General features: G+C 35.8%; 2 protein-coding genes across 10 annotated transcripts in view; one reads left to right on the top strand and one right to left on the bottom strand.

Moving 5' to 3' along the window:
• LOC799265 (UNC93-like protein MFSD11) overlaps positions 1 to 8,582 on the bottom strand; it is a 31,392-nt gene extending 22,810 nt beyond the window's left edge. For 3 of the 5 annotated variants that reach the window (XM_073944939.1, XM_001339605.9, XM_073944942.1), the window contains exons 1-3: positions 8,416 to 8,582; positions 4,662 to 4,848; positions 905 to 960 (exon numbers count right to left, since the gene is read on the bottom strand). In XM_073944939.1, the coding sequence (XP_073801040.1) occupies positions 905 to 960; positions 4,662 to 4,754 (149 nt within the window). In that variant the 5' untranslated portion in view covers positions 4,755 to 4,848; positions 8,416 to 8,582. The remainder of the gene's footprint in view (positions 1 to 904; positions 961 to 4,661; positions 4,849 to 8,415) is intronic. The other 2 variants (XM_073944941.1, XM_073944940.1) reach the window with 1 other exon arrangement.
• The window catches only part of ubfd1 (ubiquitin family domain containing 1), a 33,852-nt gene that overhangs the window by 10,123 nt on the left and 11,057 nt on the right, over positions 1 to 12,672 (top strand). For 2 of the 5 annotated variants that reach the window (XM_073942342.1, XM_073942330.1), the window contains exons 2-3: positions 4,678 to 4,866; positions 10,568 to 10,849. In XM_073942342.1, coding sequence (XP_073798443.1) covers positions 4,851 to 4,866; positions 10,568 to 10,849 — 298 coding nt within the window. In that variant the 5' untranslated portion in view covers positions 4,678 to 4,850. 5 annotated transcript variants of the gene reach the window in all.

Raw genomic sequence — 12,672 nt, 5'->3', positions numbered from 1 at the left:
AGGCCTAGAAAATGCAATGTCAAAATTTCATGACTTCTATAGGTTTTCAATGACTGTCTGAACCCTGTAAACTGTAGAGGTACATTTTTTTTTAAATCAAAAGTCAACAAAGCAGAAATCAAGGCCCCATAATGCAATTCTCAACCATAAATAAATTAACTATTAATTAAAATATATTTTTAACAGAGTACATTCGCTGTATGAATTGCTAAAATTGACGTTTTGAAAATTTCCATCATTTAGGATGATGTATTAAATATGATTTAGTAGGCTTTATATAATTAAGAGGTAAACAATTTCTATCTTTGTTTCATTCTGTGTTTCCTCCCTTCCTTATATAATAAATAACATGACTGACGGTCCTTGAGGTCAAAAAAGGATCGAAGAAGTAAGATGTATACATTTGTGTGTATTTTCACAACAAAACAACACAAGAAATGTCACAAATACTGCTGCCAAATCAGTCATTTTTGAAATATGTTCTCATGATTGGAAGAAACCCCTTTAAGTCGACAAAAGAATGACTTTTTCAACCACTTTAAAATCACTTATGGAAAGAAATTAGTTCAAGCTATAAAGGTTGATAAATCAAAGAAAAGGTGACATATTCAGAACACAAGTCATTCATGATTTCCCAACATAAATTGATCAAGTTAACTTAATTGTTTTAAAAAAAATTGAGTAGATTGAACATAAAACAATTAAGCTGTCTCAAAAATAAAATTAGGAACTGTGTTGATTCAGCTCAATTTAAATACGTAGTTTATACAAGCAGCAAAACAATTGAGTGTAAGACTGAAATTAATTTTCATTAATCATTAAAGCATTTAACAGCACAGTCTATTATGTTTGCATACCACTCATAAATCTTTAAATATTGCACACACAATGTAGCGAATCTTACCTGTGATACCCACTCCCAGTGAAGTTAGTGCTGTTCAAGCTTTTCACCACTGTTTGCTAAAAGGAAATACATAGAAATTAGGCATGGGTCGATATAAGATTCTGATGGTATGATATATACCAGTGGTTCCCAACCTTTTTTGCCTGAGACCCCCTTTTCCCCCGTAAAATATTGTAAGGCCCCCCTCCACATTAAATAATATTATCGCTCATATAAGTTTGCATTAGTTACGTCAAAAAAAAAGATGGTTTGTTTATTACTATTTCTATATATGTTTATGCACAAATAATAGCTTAATGTAAAATAGAAAAGCAAAACATCAGTAGCCCATTTGTATTGGGTACACCTTGTGGTATTAAGGATGAGTCGTTTGCAAATGTCTTATTAGTTTGTACGGTCTCATGCATTCATCAGCATAAACGTTTGCACAGTGGCTGAGTCAGGGACTCTTTGTTTAGGGAAAATAAAATAATAGTCCAGGTAACTATGTTGGTATTTCCAGTATTGCTAAAACTATCACCCAAAATGTTTGGAGCTTCTTCACCTGGATCCAGTATGCTTGGGTCATTAGCATTAGCTGCATAGGCAAATCAGTAAGACTGTCTTTTTTTGTGGAGTACGAATTACAAGTTTGACCCTTTTTTGGTCAGCCAGGAGAGAAAATAAACTAAGACAACATGATCATTCTCCTAACTGTCCACTGATTATTTATTTATTTTATTTTTTTTATATGACGCGACCCCCCATAGAGCTTGCTGAGGCCCCCTTGTGGGCCGGGACCCTCCTGTTGGAAACCGCTGATTTATGTGGTATTGTGATTACTGCTCTTAAATAAGTTCTGGGTAAAAATCAGCTTTTTCTCCATTTAACACAATATATTTTATTTTAAAAAAACTTTTAAAATAAGTTTGGCTTTTTTTGTTTTAAACAAGTCAGGCTAAACAAATTAAATAAAGCACTGGCTATCTTAATTAATTTCGAAAACACAGATTTCATTAAAACTTGACAAGTGATCTTTGGATATCTTTCTTTTCTTTGGATCTAAAGTCAGCCACTGTATTGTTCAGGACTATAGCATGTTTGCATTTTCAAACAATTCCTGAATCGTGGGCTGACCAGCAGTGGTGGAAAGAGTACTGAAAAATCATACTTAGGTAAAAGCACCATTACTTGCCTAAAAATGTAGTGCGAGTAGAGTAAAAGTATCTGTTGAGAATATTACTCAAGACCTTTTAAAACTACTCGAGTAATGAGTAGTAAATATTATGCTGTAAAAAGCTGATGCATTTACATGTAATTTGTGAATGTGTGTAAACGTAACATTCTCAAGTCTAATGCGTTTAGTTATTGTCCAGCAGGCACACAACATCATACGACGTTAATATTATGTAAGATTTAGATTGTGATGTCAGGTGACCAAAGCTCAATGTCTAGCCAGCATCTAAGGACAACATTATTTTGATGTCTAATAACGACGCCAAATGACATTGACATTTGGTTGATTTTAGGTTGTGTTAGAAACGGACCAAAATCCAACATCTGATAGACGTCATAGTGGTAACGTCCACACAATGTCAAGCTGTAACATCATTAGACGTTGACATTTGATTGATTTTAGGTTGGCCGTTGGACATTGGGTTCTGATGCCAACCCAATTTTCAATTCCAAACAAAATGCAATGTCCCCATGATGTTGGGGTACAACATCAATCTGATGTCATGTTGACGTCTTGTGCCTGCCGGGTGTTTAAGGCCATTTCGGTCATCATACAGTAAACATCCGTCATCTTCTCATCAGTGACTTAACAGTGTCTGGGTCAATGCGTATAAAGATTTTGGACATCTTCTTGCACACGTTTAATGCTTCCAACAGTTTGCTGCGATTTATAAATCGCCCATGTCTTGAGGTAGTTCATTATGATGCGATTTAACTTCTATTTGCGATTTGATTGGACAGGAATCACAGGAAAGATTTTTCAAATCCCCCTAGACAGGAAAAAATTAAGTAGTGACTGCAGGCTGAAGGAAAGTAGTGGAGTAAAAGTATCGACACTGTGCTAAAAATGTACTCAAGAGAAAGTAAAAGTACACATTCTTAAAACTACCTAGTAAATTACAATTCCTGAGAAAAACTGCTCAGTTACAGTCATTTGAGTATTTGTAACTAGTTACTTTACAACTACTGCTGACCAGTAGCTTTCGATTTGAAGGGTCATTTTGCTGTAGATACTGTTGGCCAAAAAAACTAAATGAAATAGCAGCAAAAAACAACAACAATTTATATATACCGAAGGGACGGTATAACAGAAAATGTTTGCGGTTTCAAAACATTGTCTGTTCCAATCGGCGGTAAGCCTTAAAACTAATTATCATGACATGCCTAACAGAAATATATAACTCGTTCATTCATTTTCTTGTCAGCTTAGTCCCTTTTACAATGCGGGGTCGCCACAGCGGAAACATTCACACACACTCATCCCCATCCATACACTATGGACAATTTAGCTTACCCAATTCACCTGTGCTTAATGTCTTTGGACTGTGGGGGAAACCGGAGCACCCGGAGGAAATCTACGTGAACGCAGAGAGAACATGCAAACTCCACACAAAAACGCAGACTGAGCCGAGGTTCGAACCAGCGACCCAGTGACCTTCTTGCTGTGAGGCGACAGCACTACCTACTGCGCCACTGCATTGCCCAGAAATACAAAATACTTTTTTCAATAAGCCCTGAAACATGACATTTTTTAGTACAATAATAACATAAAAAATTTATAATTATAACATCAATATAAACATTTATAATAGTTTGTTAATTAATACATAGTCATGAAGACTATCGACTTAAAAATGTTGCTTTAGTTACGATATATCCAATAAAATAGTTAGACTGCAAGATACATGCATGATTGCATCACTGAGAATATTTTAAAGATGATTCATGTTGCACACAGATGAAGTTTGTGGAGTAATTGTTACAATAAAACATCTCTTTATGGTTAAATTGAGTTTGTGGGTTTTTTATTTCTTTCTTTTTTCGAGTGACTGTGGGGTCAGCAGAAGTCCAGCGTGACATTTGAATTAGTTCCACGCATTAGTCATGCAGGAAAATGTATTGACTGATAGGAAAATCAAAAACACGAGAAGGCGCCTGACCCGGATTCACTTCAACAATAGACTGTTTCAAAAAAAATAACTAAATCTTTTACAAGGTATACTAAACTAATGTAAAAATAAATGGTTCCGTAAAAGGGTCAAAGACTACAATGTGTGAAAAACTGAACATGATAGTGTAAATTCAATGGGTTTACAAAAAATTTATTCATTCTCCTCATTTATTTTTATTTATTTTGTTTTCTGACTGTTGAATATTGAAGGTTTTATTTGCATTTAATTATAGCTAAATTGTAACCTCGAGGCCTTAGTGGAGGAAGGGATTGTTAACAGGGTAAAGGGTTAATTCTGTACAGATATACTGCTTTCTTTTCGGCTATTTGCCTAAGAATCAATCTGCTTATCGCTAAAAAGTAGTTCAGTAACACAACTATCAATACAAGAACACAAAGATCATGCCTAAGGGACTTGTTTCATGATAATGTAACTCATTTAAAGCTGCTGAAAATGGAAGACTTCAGCTAGGTTTAAAACCAAACATTTATGTACAACAGATACAGATTTCAAACTTTACCAAAGCATTTCATTCAATCATACAGGCCTTATATCATGGTAGCATGCTGAAAGAATTAAAAACCACTTACTTCGATATTCCCACAGGTGGTGAAGGCTGTAAAGATGAGCAAAAATCCTATTCCCAAAACAACAACATTATAAGTCCTAATGTCCGCCATCATCAGCTCAGCGTGTAAATCCTCATGTAAGATGCCGGAGTTTCAGCGATGGTGGCTTTTGGTCCATGTAAATGTTAACAGCATCTAGGAAAGCAAACTATGGGAAAGCAAGCCGGTAAGTGGAGTGATTAGTGATTTACTGCGTGCATATTAGAGTATTATTGCATTATAGCTGCAGCCGTAGTTGAAGGATGACAAATATGAGTTGTTTGGTGGTCTGAGAGCTGCACGCGCCTCGTGACTGTCAAGCATGAGATGAAAGTTGCTGGAATGCAAAGTCCATGTGACGGTTTCCGTGGCAACTACTTCACACAAGAAGCAGTGGCCCAGAATGAAAATGAACAGACAGTCAAAATGAACTGACAGAATTATTAGCCCCCTGAATTATTAGACCGCTTGTTTATTTTTTCCCCAATTTCTGTTTAATGTAGAGATTTTTTCAGCACATTTCTAAACATAATAGTTTTAATAACTCATTTCTAATAATGGATATATTTTATCTTTGCCATGATGACTGTAAATAATATTTTACTAGATATTTTTCAAGACACTTCTATACAGCTTAAAGTGACATTTAAAGGCTTAACTAAGTTAATTAGGTGAACTAGGCAGGTTAGGGTAATTAGGCAAGTTGTTGTATAACGATGGTTTGTTCTGTAGATTATCGAAAAAAATATATAGCTTAAAGGGGCTAAAATGTTCCTAAATGTCCATTTTGTCCCTAAAATGGTGTTTAAAAAATCAAAAACTGCCTTTATTCTAGCCTAAATAAAACAAATAATATATAAAAAATATTATCAGACATACTGTGAAAATTTCATTGCTCTGTTTAAAATCATTTGGGAAATATTTAAAAAAGAAGAAAATAATGTGACGGGGCTAATAATTCTGACTTCAACTGTATGTGAGTGTTTATGTATTCAGTCATGATGAAGGCAAACTTATTAGCCCTCCCACATATTTAGCATTAAATATATTGCCTAAGTGCTGTTTATTAAAAAGATTTTGTTCAACACTTTAATAAATTGTAGTTATTATAGTTAAGTAGTTTAATAATAGCTAATTTCTAAAAAACAGTCTTTACTATGATGAAAGTATATGATATTTTACTAGTTCTCTTGCACAATAATGGTATTCAGCTTAAAGTGCAATTTAAAGGGGACCAATTAAGTAAAAACACTTTAATAAGGTGTTGTTTGGTGACAGTGTGTGAATATACCCAGCTTCTAATGGTAAAAATGAATTAATTCTATTTTTTTAATCACACTTGATAGAATCAGTCTGCAGAAACACTTTGATTGACATTCTCCCTTTTTTTATATGTCATCGTAGGGGGAAAGCCCCACCATCTCTCGCTCATTAAGCTGCAGTCACACTAGAGTTTGAGCTTGTGAAATTCTGTCGTACGGCGCTGCGAAAAGGGGTGAGATTAAACAAGATGATTAGACATTTAAAAAAGCAAACGTTTGGTCCATATTTAAAATTTCTGTCCAGAGAGATCATGTTTTGATCCTCGATCTGTCTCACGCAGTCAAGTGATGCGATTTTGCAGGTCAGAGTTCACCAAGCTTGAATTTTGCAGTGCAGTGAAATGCGAAACTTGACGCACGGATTTGCATTTCCAGTCTGACGCATTCACGTGCATAAAAGAAAAAGAGCAGTCTGACCACAGCTTTAGCATAGACAGCCCTGACTGAGAAGCAGCCGTCCACCGTTAGAGTTTTTAATGTGCTGCTATGGTGACACATAGGTGTTTATAGCTCCACCCTCTTTTGAAGAGAGCGCTGAGAGCACAATCTCTTTTGAGTTTAAAGCGACAGTCTTTTAAAGTCAAGTCAATTAAAAAAAAAAACAATTTGGATAAAATCCTAAAAGGGGCAGTTGCAAAGAGTTATAAAATATTATTTGTGTGGTGTTACGAGCTGAAACTTCACATACAAACTCTTGGGACATCACTTTATATCTTGTAAATAGAGGCATAATAGGTTCCCTTTAAAGGCTTAATAATGTTAACTAGGGAAGTTAGGTTAACTAGGCAGGAAATTGGACAACACAACAGTGGTTTGTTCTGTAGCCAATAGAAAAAAAAATCTTAAGGAGCTAATATTATTGACCTTACAAATGAATTAAAACAATTTACTCCAGAAAACTAAAAGAAATAAGATGTTCTCCAGAAGAAAAACAGTATGATAGAACTTCCTTGCTTTGTTAAATAAGAATGAAAAAGAAAAGAAAATGTCTTTCTGTTGCAAGAAAGAGCTAACAATTTTGTTTTCAAATAAAGCAAAACAACATTTTATTTCATTTTTTTAACCACCTGATTTCATCCAAAATTTAAAGTAAAAATGTGGTAATTTAGGGTGACGCAGAGGCGCAGTAGGTAGTGCTGTCGCCTCACAGGAAGAAGGTCGCTGGTTCTAACCCCGGCTCAGTTGGTGTTTCTGTGTGAAGTTTGCATGTTCTCCCTGCATTCGCGTGGGTTTCCCCGGGGTGTTCCGGTCTCCCCTACAGTCTAAAGACATGCGGTACAGGTGAATTGGGTAGGCTAAAATTGTCCATAGTGTGTGTGTGTGTGTGTGTGTGTGTGTGTGTGTGTGTGTGTGTGTGTGTGTGTGTGTGGGTGGTTCCTAGAGATGGGTTGCAGCTGAAAGGGCATCCGCTGCATAAAAACGTGCTGGATAAGTTGGCGGTTCATTCCGCTGTGGCGACCCCTGATTAATAAAGGGATTAAGCTGACAAGAAAATTAATTAATGAATGATGTGGTCATTTGGATCATTTTTACTTTATATCTACCGCAATAACTTTTAAAAAAAGTAAAAATTAAAAATATAGGTAAACTAATCCTTTGTCAGGGTGGCGCGGTGGCACAGTGGGTAGCGCTGTCGCCTCACAGCAAGAAAGTCGCTGGTTTGAGCCTCGGCTGGGTCAGTTGGCATTTCTGTGTGGAGTTTGCATGTTCTCCCCGTGTTCTCATGGGTTTCCCACGGGTGCTCCGGTTTCCCCCACAGCACATAGACATGCACTATAACTTAGCTGAATTGGGTAAGCTAAATTGTCCGTAGTCTATGTGTGTGAATGAGAGTGTATGGGTGTTTCCTAGTGATGGGTTGCATAAAACATATGCTGAATAAGGTAGTGGTTCATTCCCTTGTGGCACCAGATAAATAAAGCAACTAAGCCGAAAAGAAAATGAAGAAATGATCTTTTGTCATTATCATCGCATTACATATTTATGTAAATTCTAAACAACATACTTATTCTGACTGATACTTATTAAAAATACATTTCAAATCAAATACCCTCACCATTAAATTAGTTGTGGCAAATGGTCAAACGTGCTTTGAGTTTTGATACTTCTTCAAATGATACTTGTTCTACATTTGTCTGACAAGTTTTATTATTATTATTAATACGATTATTTTAAAAAGACATATGCTGAAATGTCATTCGCTGTATCAATAGTTTGTAAGTACAGTAACTCAGTTCTTGATGCTTGAAAATCTCCTTTTGTCTTTGTCCGTTATACGTTAGTTAGACAGTTCACATTCCACTTGCATGTATTCTTGAAACCACATTACCTCATTAGTTGTTCTAGGTTAGCTGTGTTGCTAGTAACAGTAACAGTGAGTCAATAAACACTGCATCACTGTAAGAAAAACTTACCCGATTCACAAAGCCAAACTCACACGTAGTCAATGCTGCATCGGTCACGCGCGCAGTCAGTGTAGATTGACTGTTTTCCTCCTGGACGTATAAACACGTATGAAAGATTTGCAATGTTTACTTTTTCTTTCATATGTTGTTGCTTGTGTAAGGGCTGAAAGTTCACTAAGTGCCCTCAAGGTAGGGCAGGGTAGGATAAGTTTACGCTTAGATCAACAGTGGATCTGTATGTACTAGGCACATTGCGCATGCCAATCCCAGTTATTTGGATGTCATCAAACGTTCACAGTTCACAGTGTACGTCACCTCCGGAAACATTGTTTATTATTATTGAAATATATATATACATATATATATATATATATATATATATATATATATATATATATATATATATATATATATATATATATATATATATATATATATATATATATATGTGTGTGTGTGTGTGTGTGTGTGTGTGTGTGTGTGTGTGTGTGTGTGTGTGTGTGTGTTTTATTTATTTATTCATTTATTTATTACAAGCCAATAGGTAGTAAACAACATATTTAAAAATATTTAAGAATTATTTATTTATATTTAGCTAATGCAGAGTTTAAACAATGAACAAAACTATGCAATGTGTATAAGGAATACACGTTTCAGATCAACTAGTTTCTGTATTTTTGTACATCAACAAAGTTATAATAGTCGAGTTTTTAGAGTTTAGTCATTGTTTTCTTTTACAAAGTTAGTTTAAAAAAAGTGAATAAATAAGTAATGAGTTTTTTTTTAATTATCATAATTTAATTATTTGCTAATACAAAATTTGTAAGGCTAGTTCTGAACACTCTGCTGTAAACATAACTGCAAAATAGCTGAGAAATTTATTTATTTATATATATATATATATATATATATATATATATATATATATATATATATATATATATATATATATATATATATATATATATATATACTTAAATTGATTAAAAAATATTTTTTTTATTTAAAAAAACAAGAGGGCTTGTGGACATTTATAAAAAAAATTATAGAACATTCAACAGCATGTCTTGGTTGAAAGAGTGTTTGATTGACCATTCCTTGATTCTTTTCAATTATTTTCAATAATTTATTTTAAAAAAAGAAACTTCATTTGTACCATGCACCAGATTTTAAAATCGCAAAGTCACTACGGGAAGCCGCGGAGCTCAATCACTGACAGCACGCTCTTTCCCAGAAGCCTTTCCTCATATTGTACACAATCATCATGGCGGCGCAGGATGGTAGGTAGCATGAAAATGTACTTAAATGCAATTTCCACCGTGTTTGCGGTGTTATCTCTAACCGTACAACCTCAAGTCCAGTCATTTGTGTCTTGTATTATTCTGAATGGACGTTCCTTTAACTTGTCAGGGCAAAACAACAGCTAGAAAATTTGTGATTAAAACAGCCATGTCGAAAACTTCGGCTGTGTCACAAAATCTATTGAGCTTTCTACTTCGACAGCATTTTGAGGGGTCATCGTGAGCGCGCACGTAACGTTTGACTATTTCTAAAACGTTCAAAAAGCATTTATAGTCTTATCGGGAGTGTTAATAACCGTAAAACGAACGTCCCATTTGAGCTCACAGTGCCCAGAGATGCTGTCTAGATAGGCAGCTCAATGGGTTTGGGACACAATCTTGCGAATATTAGCACAGCGGGCTGGCTAAGTTAACGATGAGTCAGTTGTGTAGGATTACAAAACGGTCCCGTCCATCAGGGTCAGTTATTGGTCGTAGTTCAACAGTTGAGTTCAAATATCGTTTGGGGAATTTGCTAGATGATTCTGCGCCCTTGGACACCAGCTAGTTCAATTAGCTTTAAACGTGTACAGTATACTAGACACTAGTAATTATTGTAAACATACACCATCTCTTTTGTGAAGTATTAAAAACATAAATTCAGAAAAGATCAGGAGTGTTGTCTAGTTTTCTTTCATAGGAGTTATAAAATGAAGGTGTTGTACATGTTTATTCTATAAAGATTTGCTTGTTTTGTTGATTTACTTTTGCATTTCTTTTATGTTTAGATATTACCAATACTTTACCCTATAAAGGGTCAACATAATACAAAAAAAAACTGCTTTTGATTGATGCCTTCTCCTCTGTTATTGTTCCCGCAGGAAGTGAGGTAGTAGGTATGGAGGCTGAGGTCACACAGAAGGTACCAGAAGTGTTGTGCGAAGCTGCGGGACAAGGAGACGAAGCAGGCAGCGAAGCAACATCTCTTACCGATGGTGAAAGCACATCAGCTGAGCCTGCTGCGGTCAGCAACGGAGAGGAAAGTGACGAGGGGAAAGAGATGGTGGACGTGAAAATCATTTGGAACAAAAACAAATATGATCTTAAAATCCCTTTAGATGGCACCGGTGCCAAGCTGAAAGAGAAGATTCACGCTCTCACTGGTAATGTAACCCCATGTTCATGGAAGTTGTGGGTTTAGCATGATATTTATTTTAAGGGGTCCCAAATATGCTATTTCGAGGGTTCCTAATTTTGTTTTGGAGTCTTGTGCTATAGGTTTACATGGATCCAAGGTCTAAAAATACTTTTGCTTTCTCATGTTTCATTTTCGCAACACCTCATTTCTCAGAGTCACCCTTGATTTGGTCAAAGATTCAGTCTTTCAAAACTCTTGCTGTCCATTACACTGCTTCACTCTGATTGGTCAGGTGGCCCAGTCTGTTGTGGTAAAGTGGTGGAGGGATGACTTCAAAACCCAAATTGGCAATACAGTTTCTTAATACACTTAACAGCTTCAAGATTCATGTTGTAGATATGAGTGTGTGTAATTCAAAGTGTTGTCAAGTTTACTCTTAAAATTTCCAAAGACAATTTATTCTTTCCTCCACCCACTCCATTGGTCCCATTAAATTGAAATAAAGTTTTTTAGATGTTAGTACAGGGCTCGAAATTAACCTTTATGCTTGGTAGCACCGGCGCTCCTAACTTTAAAAATGTAGGCGCATCAGCCCAAATTTAGTCCCACACACCAATTATGAGCACCGTTACAACAAGTTTTATTCAAACATATTTATTTCATTTAAAATCAACACTAATCAAACTAACAAGCAAAAATATATAATATATATATATGCAAGCGTGAGAAAAAATGTCTCAACAAAATCACAAGAAAATCACAAGAAAATACATTTTATAACATAACTGAGTGACCAAAGCATACACGGAGCGCTCACTGGCCCTGCACGCACTGCTTGACATGAATGAATCTGTTAACGATATAACTGTGCTGTTCTCACAAGTGCTGTCTGATATTGCACTGATGCTTTTGACATGTACTGTACCTTATTATATGCATACGTCATGTTAATAGCAATACCGGTTTTTTTAGGAGTAGCGATGTTAGTTTACTCAGTGCAAGCCCCGTTTGCGATGGTGTACGTGGTGTAAAATTTGACATATAGCTGCTCCTTGCACGACGGACAGCATCTGGCGATTATATAAAGGATTAATCTGAAGCTCTCGTGCTAGATGTGGCAAACAGTTACCTGAAAATTCCATCCCACAGACTTTTCATAGCGGACTTGAAGCCAATGGAAGTCTTTTATCCACTCTTCTAAAAGTGTAGATGGTGGATTAACATTCAGCACTTGATCACTACTAAGATGTGTCATTATTTATAACTTTAGATGCCATGGTTTCTAAAACAAAATCTGTCAGTGTTATCTTCATTCTCATCTTCAACGATATTAACCAATCATTCGCGTTCAGTTCTAGAGCAGCGGTGGGCCAATAGGAAGAGCGCGAAGGCGGGGCAAGCATTACGGACTTGGCTTTGTTTACTGCAGCAAGTTGACATGACAACTGTTTTAAACCATTCCTGAGCGCTGCGTTTCACATTTGAAGTGCAGACAAAGAGCTTAGAGATGTATTCTGCGTGAATGTCTCCTGAATCCACGCATGTGGTGAACATTTTGCAGTAAAAACTGGTCGCACACAACAATTTTAAGCACTCGCAGAAATGCTCCCAAATATATTTTGAGGTTGCATAGATAAAATTTTGGGTGCATATGCGACCAAAATGGTCGCAATTTCAAGCCCTGTAGTATGAGTTTTGGGACTTTTTAAGATGTCTATAAGCTAGTGTGCTCCAAAACAGTGGTAAAATTTGTGTTTAGAGGTAGGGCTGGACGTTAAAATCGGTATCGATATTAATTGACTGAGCACCATTCTCAATAACGCAAAAAGTTTGGTATGAAATTTCGGT

This window comes from Danio rerio, chromosome 3 (genome assembly GCF_049306965.1).
Source record: "Danio rerio strain Tuebingen ecotype United States chromosome 3, GRCz12tu, whole genome shotgun sequence".
In the NCBI taxonomy this organism is placed as follows: Eukaryota; Metazoa; Chordata; class Actinopteri; order Cypriniformes; family Danionidae; genus Danio; species Danio rerio.
This window is presented reverse-complemented; position numbering and strand designations above follow the sequence as displayed.